At 39.7% G+C, this 12,183-nt stretch overlaps 1 protein-coding gene and 1 long non-coding RNA gene across 3 annotated transcripts in view; one reads left to right on the plus strand and one right to left on the minus strand.

Annotated features, from left to right (window-relative positions):
• Positions 1 to 5,678: 5,678 nt before the first annotated feature.
• LOC106515545 (patched domain-containing protein 3) lies at positions 5,679 to 10,930 on the plus strand. The gene is made up of 4 exons (XM_014005393.1): positions 5,679 to 6,422; positions 7,847 to 7,968; positions 8,658 to 8,803; positions 8,888 to 10,930. The coding sequence occupies exons 1-4, from the start codon at positions 5,718 to 5,720 to the stop codon at positions 10,444 to 10,446; spliced, it is 2,532 nt and encodes an 843-aa protein (XP_013860847.1). The 5' UTR covers positions 5,679 to 5,717; the 3' UTR covers positions 10,447 to 10,930.
• Positions 10,931 to 11,047: 117 nt separating this feature from the next.
• LOC106515546 (uncharacterized) overlaps positions 11,048 to 12,183 on the minus strand; it is a 13,346-nt gene continuing 12,210 nt past the window's right edge. For both annotated transcript variants that reach the window (XR_001310021.1, XR_001310020.1), the window contains one exon: positions 11,048 to 11,903. This is a non-coding gene — a long non-coding RNA (uncharacterized LOC106515546). The remainder of the gene's footprint in view (positions 11,904 to 12,183) is intronic.

The following is a 12,183-nucleotide window of genomic DNA, read 5'->3' on the forward strand; positions in this document are numbered from 1 at the left end:
ATATAAAAATATACACATACCCATACATATATAAAGATGTACATACATACATGCCTACATTCATAAATATTGTCAGTATATACACACAGACATACATGTATATACACACTCAGTGACCAGACAGAACCCCCTGGATCAGAACACCTGTCTGTGAGCAGTTGTGAACATGCGTGTATATACAAGATTTCTCCAATGGAATWTTTAATAGTGACTGTGGAGGATCGGAGACCCAACCCCCAAGACACGAGGCAGACATAGGGAAGACCAGAGCCCAAGGGCCCGAGAGGGATCCCAAGCGCCGAGCCCCAAGGGGCACCCGCACGGGAAGATCCGCCCACCCAGCCCCCAGATCAGACTATAGGGGAGAAGTGGGAGAGTCCCCCCAGCGACCACACGCACAGTCCCCGGGGCCAGCAGCGACAAACTCATGGGCCCCACCGGCACCCACCATACCAAAGCAGATCCAGGAAAGGGCACAGAGGTCCAGGCCCCCAGGCCGCACCCCCTCCAGGCCAAAGCCCGACAGGGCCAGAGGCCCCGAAGCCCCGAGCCCCAGCAGGCAGTCACCAGGCCAGGCCGGCACACACCCCAGCGCCCAGMCCCAGACCCCGGGAACCCCCAGCACGCCGGCAGCCAGCCGCACACCCCACCGGGGGGCCGAGTAGCAGCGGGCCCCCAGATAAACCAGCAGTAGGGTCAGCCCAGACCCCAGCCTGACAAATACCCAAACATACACAATCGCACCATCCCACCCTCATCCTCACACCCACTCATTCAAAGACATACAAGGACGCCACGTTCCACTCATACCCCCCATACACACTCTTTACCCCCCAGGTCCAGGACATGCACCCACCCCCTATTGGAGGCAGCACACACCCGAACCCAGGAGGTAGACCCAATCATTCTGAGGTGGAGAGGAGCAGGGCCTAAATACAGTTCTAAGTGGAACAGAGTTTTTGTCCATTCGAAGGCCCATCAAAGGACTGAGAGTCCAAGACAGTTCCTTGATAATTTGACTCGAGGTGACCCCTACACTGTAATACATTCAATGGAGTATTGAGTCAGGTATTAATACCAGGACTGGCCCTGAGTATCAGGGTGTTTTGAATGAGTACTTGTAAAATTGATGGTATGAGGCCCATATCGGTATTGGTATCGAGACACCACTAGTACGAAGCAGCATAATGTATTGCAAACACATTTTTGTGTTTTTGAAAGTACCAAGTACTCACCAGATCAATGTTTGTGTTTAAGAGAAAGATAAAAGTTGCTTTGTTGAAGAAATATGAATGTGTATTCATGTTGTTGAAGAAGGATTGTTGTTGATTGTTGATGTTTTATTTCCTTTTTTAAAAGCCAAATATTATAAGATTATTTCTTCTTTCTGCTGCCTTTCATTTTTGTTTGTGATTTGTATTTTTTTGTATAAAGATTTAGTTTAGTTTTTAAATGAAATGAATAAATGATTTGCATAAACCTTTAAACCTTTACTAGGCAGGTATGTACTGGTATCCATTTTGAGTTGGTGCCTAAAATCTTTGGTTTTTGAAAAATATGTCATAATGAATTGTGGAACCATAAACAGAAGCATTAAGTCTGACTAGAACATTTGAGTTCTTTACAAAAATAATTCCAGTCAGATCTGAGGGAAATTATTGTACAATGATCCCTCTGCTTATCAAGAGTTACACAGCAGTCTTGTTTTCTCCATACATGATCGGTCCTTTCTTCCTGCAAGCAAAAATAGAACAATCAGCCAGCAAATCTCAACATCATGTTCACAAGAAGCTTCTCAGCTAACAGGCCCTGATTTTCACCTGAGATACCTCTGCAATGTGTGAGGAGGATGAGAAAGAAGAAGACGAGAGTTAATGAATGTGTCAAAAGAAGCTCGTCACCTGATGATGATTACTGTTGGTGCAGGGATCTGACAAATTTGCATTTTGATGCAAACTCACGACTGAACAACACACATCAGTGCCCATCCACTGTTAAATGTCTCTGATAAGCGCAGAGAAAAGAAGACATTGATTCAGTTTAAGGTGAGCTGAATAACTAAAGGGTCCTGAAAGAGATTACATTTAACTGATGCCTCCATCAAGCTTCAGGCAGCTGATTGCCAAGATCCTCTCCTCTCTTTGATGAAGGAAAAAGAAAGCATTTTTTTGTAGTCAGAAGTGAGAAATCAATGACCAAAAGACGGATCTGTGGTAAATGAGATCTGAGCGTCACCTCAGAGGACTCGGCGTGGCTTAGACTGACAGCTGACTGACAGGGTTAATGACAGCAAGGCTTGAAAGGTTTCAAATCAACCCTCTGGGACTCTCACTCCACATATGCTTTGTAACTAAAGGTTGAAATGCAACAATATAATGACAAAGTAGATACATTAAGAAGGGGTGTAATTAATATCTCTTGAAGCTTTGCAACTCATTTGTTATCAACAAAAGCGTGTAAAATCACCTTTTTACTTCCTGAAGTAGATAAAACCAGACACAATACCCTAGCGTGTTAAACCTGACCTGAATTCTGATCATCTTTTCTTTTTTTTCTTTTCACCTTTTTCAAAACACCTGCCAAGAAAGAAAGAAAGAAAGAAAGAAAGAAAGAAAGAAAGAAAGAAAGAAAGAAAGAAAGAAAGAAAGAAATCAATCAATCAATCAATCAATATTTTGTCAGTCAAAGCTCTCCTTTGTACGTACCTGCCCTTACCGATGGCGTAAAACTTTGAATTACTCATTAACAGAACAAGATTGTAAACTCAAATGTCTGAAGCCAGTTTTCTGTGTAAAGTGTCTGGGATTACTCTTTAAGAAGTGAAGTTTGGAATTCAGGGAAAAAGTCAGCTAGACAAACTCCTTCACCGACGGTGACATGAAGCAATGAGGGGAGTTTCAGCCCTCGATAAGGATGTTTATTTGACAAAGCTACCTGGGTGGGGACCATTATCCCACTATGACGTCATACCTTCAAGGTGGCTGGGGCCTCGTCAACATGAAAAAGCATGTTTTTTGTTTCCTCAGAAATAACATCTATATAAGATCATTGCCTCATCAAAAACATACCCAGAGTGTTGCTTTGACTCAATCATGTATGTTTGAGAAATCCTTGAATCTCCTGTAGCCATGTGGAGCTGCCCAAATGCTTGCTGGTACAAAGAACTGCTTATTTCTGAAACCCATTCTTGTAATCACCTGTTGTATTGTGAATATATTGTGTGTACTTTACCACATCAGATTCAATCAACTGTGAAAACCATCAGAACAAACTGGAACAAAAAGAAAATTTATTCTCTAAAAATCTGGTAATCTACAAACAATGCATGCAATCCCCCTCAAAACAAACATTTATTGAGAACAATTCAGAAACACATTACATGAAAACCTTTAACTGTTGGCACCAAGACAAATATATCTACATGACAAATTCTTGCACGTTCTCTCCGTGCATGCGTCTCCGGGTACTCCTGCTTCCTCCCACAGACCAAAAACATGACTGTTAGGTTAAGTGATAACTCTAAATTGTCCCTAGGTGTGAGTGAGAGAGTGAATGGTTGTTTGTCTCGTTTGTCTCTATGTGTGGCCCTGTGATGGACTTGTGACCTGTCCAGGGTGTACCCCGCCCCTCGCACTGTGACTGCTGGATATGGGCACTAGTGACCCACGCAACTCTGAAAAGGAAGAAGCGTGTACAGAAAATGGATGGATGGATGGTTGGATGGATGGATGCATGGATGGATGGATGGATGGACAAATTCTTGTGAAACTCTCAGAAAATAATAATTAAAAATATGTATATATAGCTCATCAACATTTGCAGACAACCCAGTTTTAAATGGCTACCACAGCTTCTCAGCCCTATCCAACAGAAAAAATGTCTAGAACAATCCAAGGTAGAAATTTTGAGCTAAATTTGGTGTGGTGGCAGAGCGTCATCCCCAGCATTTACTGTACTCTGGCAAAAAGCCAGTTTACATATTAGCAAAACGTGATATGAAAGGAGGAAATGATAATAAAGATTAATATTTATTGTTATGACACCCTTCTGAAGTTGAACTAATGACACAGTGCACCAATCAAATATTTACAGGAAACCACAATGACACAAAGGTGAATTGATAAAAATTAACATTTAAACATCTAATATGATAAAATATACATTTAAAAGAGGAAAGGAAAGCAGCTGATTTAATCTCCATTCCAACTGTTTTCAAAAAAAGTGACCCTAATAGAGATGCACAGTTTGTCTTTAGCTGGAAGTTAGAATAGTAATATTGCCTCAGCTGAGAATCTCAAGCTGTGGTTGTACAGGAACCTAAAACGATCAGTGACATATTTAGGCACAAAACATGCTAAAACTTTGTAAATCATCAATCAAATCTTATAGAAAATTCTCAAATTTACACGGATCCAGTGTTTTGGGCCATCTGTTGCTCATGTAAACTCTGTTGACCCTGGGATGTATAGAGTCACAAAAACAAGACTGAACCGTTCAAGTTTGCACGTTTGCTCAAGGTTATTGTCAAAGATATCACCGAGATAGCCTAATTACAGCTTTTTGCAGTGTGTTTACACAGGGGGCTTATAGCTTAGATGATTTGGAGCAAGAGTCCTGAGATTCAGGAGCCAATAATATTTAACTCCGTCTTATCGATAATAGACGGCTGAGAGTTTTGGCCCAATCAGCAGTCGAGGTCAAGGAAACAGTCATCACGAAACTTGAGTTGCTGTAAATAAAGATACAACTGATTTTAACTTTTGCCATTTTCCTACAAAATGGAAGATAGCAAAAGTTGTTCCAATTTAAAAAAACACAACAGAGTCTAAGTGCACATTTTGTCTGCAACTGGCCCAAAGGTCATTTGTATGTAGTAATTTATATATTGTATGCACAAAATAAAGTGTTAAATTATTTCAAAACCAGTTTAACTGTATACAAATATATTGGAATAAAACAAAAAAGACAAAAAAGAATATTTTCTTTTTGAGGTAACAAGTGTTTTAATCTTTAATAAATATTTCTCAATCGAGAACCTCTGTTGCACAACAAACTGCTTTGAGAGACGTTTTGTAAACGGTAATTTAAGTTATCCTGTGATTCCTACTTCCAGGAATTTTATTATGTGGTGACACATGAATAAAAATTTATTTTGCTGTTGTAACTGTTTCAACACAGTCTGTTGGAGAGGTTGAACATTATCGCAATGCGGAAAACACATTAGGCAACAGTTTTCTCAATTTCTTTATGGCTTTGTTTTTATGTCAGATTTGACTCGTCGGGTTTGAAAAAGAAACTTTCATATTTCAATGATTAAAACGATTTCACAAAGAGATTAAGTCATATGTTTGCTTACTGACGGCACACCAGTGCATGCTTACGCTGTAAAGTAATAAAGTGTAATGACAGTCATTTACTACATGTTGTAAAAAACYTTTTTTTTGTTCTTGGATTTCTTGGCCCATATTTTATTACCAATCATGTTGATGGACTTACTTATCATTTTTACAGTAAGACGTATTACTTTCGGCACCACTTCCTGTCGTTTGTTTCCTTGTCGGGCTCATAAACAAGCTTCTTCGGGGGTGGTGGTGGGGGGGTGTTGATCTAGATAAACCCTTAGGTGTGTTATGAGTGTACGGATGTTGTAAACTGTGCAGCCTTTATAAGAGCTGTAATCCCCCCGTTTGTGCCAAATCTCCTGAAAGACTGTGAAGATGGGCTGCAGACGCACAGACTGCCTTTCGAGGCCTTTGTCAAACCTTTTTGAAAAGCTCGGATCAACAGTTGGCTCCTTTCCTTTATATTTCCTCATCATTCCCATCATTGTCTCATCAGCACTTGGTGGAGGCTTCTTTTTTATCAAAGACAGAGAAGACAATGATCTTGAGCAGCAATTCACCCCAAAGAAAGGACCCTCGAAGGTGACAAGAGCCTTTGTGAAAGAAAACTTCCCGTACAACGATTCTATGTTTTCTATAGACAGGCTGTACGACAAAGGTAATTTCGCATCCCTCATTGCGGTGTCGAGAAACAGCAACGGTGTCCTGGAAAGTCCTGCGTTTGAGGACGTCCTTCGACTCAACGACATGATTCTGAATCTCACCGTGGACAACRGAAGGCTGGGCTTCAGCGACTTGTGTGCCGTGGTCAACGGAAGATGTGTCTCCAACGTCATCCTGGAAATCCTCACTCATGACAGAGCCAGAATAAGCTACCCAGAACATGTGCACAGATCCAGTTCGGTCTTCCTGGGTTCTGTTCTTGGTGGAGTTCTTACAGATAGCAACGGCAYGGTCCAAAGCGCTCAGTCTGTGAAGCTCCTCTACTATCTGGACCATCRTGAAAGCAAAGCCTCAGAGTTATGGCTGAGAGGATTTAAAGCACTCCTTTCAGAGCAGACAGACAGAAAGCACATTGATGTAAGTATCACATCTGATCTTTTTTTTAAACAATTTTACTCTTTTATTACTAAAGTACACAAGTCTATGCTTTGATAATTTGCAATGAAAAAACCTGATGTGCTCTGGTTTATAATTCAGCATTTGTAGAAGCTTAAGGATCAGAACCAAGTTCATTGTCGGACGCTCAGCTAAAAGAAACCGTGAGACATTCCTGTCTCTTTTTGCGTGTTTACCTTGAGATAAGTGCTCCTTTATCTCAGTTTATCTGGACAACAAAGGCTGTTTTCCCAAGTTCACAAGTTAATAAGCTTACAGAGTGTGGCATGTCTACCTGTGCTTTATGACCCCTCTAAGTTTGGAAAAACAAAGAATATCCCCCCAATAAATCATTTGAGAAAACTATTTATAAGGCAACAGTAATATTTCTATAATGTTTAAAGGGATCTCTGATTAGTAAGATCAATAAACCTTGTTTGATCATTTCAGTAGCTCATAATTCACATGGAGACACCACAATAAATCAGCGTCTAACAAACGTTTTTTATTTTTATTTTAGTGGAGTAATTTATTGCATGTGCAGTTTCTCTTTGTTAACACGTGTGCATACTTAGCACAAAATGCAAGGAAGTTTGTGTTTGGTACTTCTTTGTTGTAACAATTCTATGGCAATAAATCGTACATCGTTAGAAAACCTGTTAATTTCCCTTTTCAGTGGTGCTACATTTGTAAGGAACATGCATTTGTGGGATGAGTGGAGCTGAGCATGTGGGCTGCACACATGAAAGATTTGCCAAATCTTTTCTGCCAAACAGATTATTTTGGTGTTGCTATTAGCGCTTGTTTTGAGCTTCTGGCATTCCCAGGTGCTTCCAAGCAAAATATTTATTGTCAAGAACATTTTTACATCAAATAAACAATCTACCAGACACAAATTTCTTTACTTTTTGTGCTAAGTTTATGCAGAACTTTAAATTGTTGTAAAGCTGCTATAGATCAGTGACAGTTATTCAAACGTCAACGTGCTAATCAAAGCTAAACTCAATCTACCTTCAACATCATTCCAAACAGTCTGAGAAAAATTATTTCTTACCATTAGCTGCACTGAAAACTGAAAACATTTAAAATCTTTATTGGGACCACAGCAGACGTTTTGCTTACACATTTCCTTTTCGACTTTATTATCGTAATTGGACATATATCAGATGTCTAACAGTTTTTATTGTTTTGTGGTTTTGTAAAACGAAGAATCAGCTTCTGTTCTGTTGTAATCTGTTGTAAGTCACATGACCGCATGACCCAAAAGCTGAATCTAGCATTTTAAAGAGACAAAAACTAGGTGCAGGGTCGGTGTAAAAAAAAAACCCTTTCTGTTTACTGCATACTTGTGTTGTTGCTGCAGTCCAGTCAACTGATTTGTGGCCATTTTCTGCTCTCTTCTATAGGTGTCTTACTACACCTCCAAATCCAAGCAGGAGGAGATCAACAGCCACACCACAGATGGCTTCCCTTTATTCCTCATCACTTATGCCTGTGCCATCACCTTGTCGGTGTTATCCTGCCTGAGGTAAGAAGTCATCAGTGACTGTCACAAACTGAGTGATCTTCTGACTGCAAGACAAAATAAAATGTAGGCTGCAGAGAGCTGTTATTTATCAGTTTGAGGGGTGAAAAGACACATGCAGATTATAGGGAGATCTCTGAAAAAATGTGATGTTTACTTTGAAGAACAAGGACGAACTATTACTACTACAACAAAATAAAAATCTTCATTTTGTACATCCCTGTACAGAGAAGTATGCTGCAGTTTTGGCCTGGAGCTAAATACAAATTACAAAATTGAAAATGTGCCTCTAAGGAATGAAAACTACAGTTTTATAAATTTGACAAAATGTTCAAAACATAAAAAAAGGTTTGGAATGATGAAATTATTATTATTATTATTATTATTATTATTATTATTATTATTATTATTATTATTATTATTATTATTACAAAAAAGTTTAGTTTGGATTCTTTAAGCGGACTGTTGTAGTTCATTAAACAGCTTCAATTAGTTTTTTGTTAGAAAAAATTTGAGAATTGTAGGATTTCCAAGACATTTATCATCTCATAACAATTTGTTTAGAACTACTTCTGAYGTTTTTATCTTGTATTTTCAGAATACTTTATAAAGTATTGGGTTTTTTTGTCTTCTGTGTTTTTTTATCCCCAGCAATACAAAATAAACACACTATATGTGCTTTCTTTATGCAGATCAGACAATGTTAGGAACAAACTATGGATAGCTGTTGTTGGAGTCATCTCCTCTGGACTGGCAGTCATCTCCTCGTTCGGCTTACTACTTTACATCGGAGTACCGTTTGTCATAACTGTGGCAAACTCTCCTTTCCTAATACTTGGTGAGGAAAATGTACCATATTTTTTTAAAGTTCTGTGCAGTGTGTTTTGAGTAAATGCTAAAATAGACATTTATTTTGTTTTAGGAATTGGTCTGAATAACATGTTTATCATGTTGTCGGACTGGCAGCACACCCACGTGAACGATCCGGTGCCAGAACGGATGGCTCACACTTACAAAGAAGCGATCATGTCCATCACCATCACTGCCCTGACAGACGTTCTCAAGTTCTTCATTGGCGTCATGTCTGACTTCCCGTCTGTGCAGTCTTTCTGTCTGTACACGGCCACCTCCATCTTGTTTTGTTACATTTACACAATCACCTTCTTTGGAGCGTCATTGGCTTTAAACGGAAGGCGCGAGGAAAGCAACAGGCACTGGATGACCTGCATGAAGGTGCCGTCAGAGAAAACAAGCAATCGTTCGGATTTGTACAACGTCTGCTGCGTGGGAGGCAAATACGATAAGACCACAGGAGCGGAGAAAAAACAATTTGCGAGTAACTTCTTTAAGGAGTACTACGGCCCGTTTTTAACCAAACCTGTGGTGAAAGGACTGGTGTTGTTCCTTTATGTGGTGTACATCGGTACAAGTGTTTTTGGATGTTTCAAAGTTCAGCAGGGTATTGAGCTTTATGATCTGGCAGCTGATAACTCCCACGTTACAAGATTCATCAAAAAGGAAAGGCAGCTTTTTTCTGACTACGGCCCATCTGTTATGGTCATCGTAAACGAGGCRTTTCCATACTGGGATAAGACCAAAAGGTGCCATCTTCAAGCATGCCTGGACGATTTTAAAGAGCCCCAGTTTGTGGATATGGACATTTATACTTCCTGGTTAGAATCGTACCTTTCCTACGGACAAGAGAGGCATCTAAATTTAGATGATAAAGATGTCTTTCTCTCAAATCTGCCTCCATTTTTTGATTTATACCCTCTTTTCAAACAAGATGTGAACCTGATTGAAAATGTTATCCACGCTTCCCGGGTCTTCATCCAGACGGTTGACATAGCTAATGCCAGCAGAGAAATGGAAATGCTCAAAGGCCTTAAATCCATCGCTGGCAGCTGCAGAATTGCGTCTCTATCAGTCTATAACCATGCATTCATCTACTTGGATCAGTACGATGTTGTAGTGAGCAGCACCATCAAGAACGTGAGCGTGATCACAGTTGTGATGTTGGTCGTCTCTCTCCTGCTGATTCCAAACCCCGTCTGCTCGTTATGGGTGACTTGTTCCATCGGTTCTGTGACCATCGGGGTAACAGGGTTCATGGCCCTTTGGGACATTAGTCTGGATTCCATATCAATGATTATTTTCACCGTCTGCATCGGCTTCACTGTGGATTTCTCCGCTCACGTGGCTTACGCCTTCGTCTCCAGCAAGAAGTCCACTCCCGATGACAAAGCCATCGACGCTCTGTCCAACCTGGGTTACCCCATACTTCAAGGTGCACTGTCCACCATTTTAGGTGTGTCGGTGCTGGCCATGTCCGAGTTCAACACCTTCAGAACCTTTTTTAAGATCTTTTTTCTCGTCATGTTTATCGGGATGGTCCACGGGCTCGTTTTCATCCCCACGGTCCTGACGACGTGCAGCGCAGAGAAACGTAAAGAGGAGGATTTAAAAATAAGTCGTTTTTAACCACTGAAAGGGTGGTGGGACATTTTAGGCCAAAGCATTTATTTATCTTATTACACTTCTTTTTAAATGTTCCTTTATAGTTACAAAATGAGACGTCGGTATGACAGCTTACACTGGAAATTTGTTTCAGTTTTTGTTTGTTTATATGTACTAACATAAATCATGTTTTAAGGTAATTTAAAAAAGTACTGTATGTATTGTAAGTTATTCATTTTTTTGTATATTCATTGTGTTGTTTTTTTTATTTTACATTTGCCTTGGGACTATGATTCAGTCACACATAACAGTTAAGTTGGTAATAAATATAATTTAATTACAGCCAATTGCTTTTTTTAATTATACTCTACTTGACCAAATTTTTTTCCCACATTGTATCAAACTGCATTGTATATTTTGTGCACAAATTCTGGTGAAATGAAAACCTGAGCTATTTGTGTGATATGAATTTATGTAATATTACTCAATAAAATATCTATGAATCTTACTAAGCAGTTATTTAGATAACCAGAGTATCACAAGATTGATATTTGATGAAGTCATTGCAAAGACTTTGTTGAACATAAAAGGCATTTGGCAACAAAAACTAGAAAAAGACAGGAAGTCAATGTTTCAGCTTTTATTTTAAGGCAAAGAAAAACAACTTGAAAGTACCATTTTTTATTATGTAAAAAAGGATGGTCTTTTAGACAGGACATTAGTTGCGTGACTTACTCAATAAGCAAGTACTTTAGCTATATTCTACTTGACGTTTCTGTTTAATAGCTTCCCTCTAAGTTGTGTGCCATTTGTCATCACAACATTGGTTCATCTATGAATTTAAAGGCTTTTTTAATGTTTGAATGATTCATAGGTCAGATTTAAGTGACCTAAATTACAACCCCCACAAAAAAAACGTCATTATTCTGAATAGTCAGATAAGCTATTGAGAACAGGAAATAAAGAGCAGCCAAAATAAATAAATAAAATAAGATAAAATAAAAATAATAATAATAAAAACTGTGCTCCAGAAAACCTAATAAGTTTATTAAAAATATTGGGAGAAGCAGAATGACCTAAAAAGTCATGAGGCATGAGATTTTTCCACAGACTGAACATTTAGATTGACAGGCAACAATTTATTCTGACATGTTCACCTAATGCTGGTTTATTATTGCACACACACAGATTAAGAATGATAAATGTGCTAAAGCTGAAACACACACCTGCTTTAAAGACAGATGCACCAGCAGCTGTTTAAGAACTTAGATAAAAAAGCTGCCTCTGACGCAGCATGCAGACCTGGGCAAGAAAAGCACCAGGTTTTGACTCTCGCAGCATCTTTCAGATGGAGTCCCAGCTCTCTGTCACCCTCTGTCACGCCTGTCTTCTCCCACTCTGAGCAGGACGCCTCTGATCCACACAGCGTAGCAGAACACATCTCCACACCCGGGAGGAAAACAAACTCATCTTCTTCTGAGCTGGAAGTCAGAAAAAAAAGGAGAGAAACTTGTGATATGCTGTTCAATATATAACCCACACTGGCACGTTTAAAACTAGAAGAAAACCGTTTCCCCGTGCAGTTTTCTTGCTTTGAGGTGACGAACGAGTCAGCGTGGTTTCAGGACCGCGGACAGCTCTGACTGACGGAAAACGCGACCAAACGCGGATCGATGCTGAGAAGACGGAGCTCCGGAGACTTATCTGCTGCGGTCAGAAGAGGGCGGAGTGCGTTTGTCATCCAAGTGAGAAGATCCCTGA

The sequence above is a fragment of the Austrofundulus limnaeus genome, unplaced genomic scaffold, assembly GCF_001266775.1.
Source record: "Austrofundulus limnaeus strain Quisiro unplaced genomic scaffold, Austrofundulus_limnaeus-1.0 Scaffold30, whole genome shotgun sequence".
NCBI classification, from domain to species: Eukaryota; Metazoa; Chordata; class Actinopteri; order Cyprinodontiformes; family Rivulidae; genus Austrofundulus; species Austrofundulus limnaeus.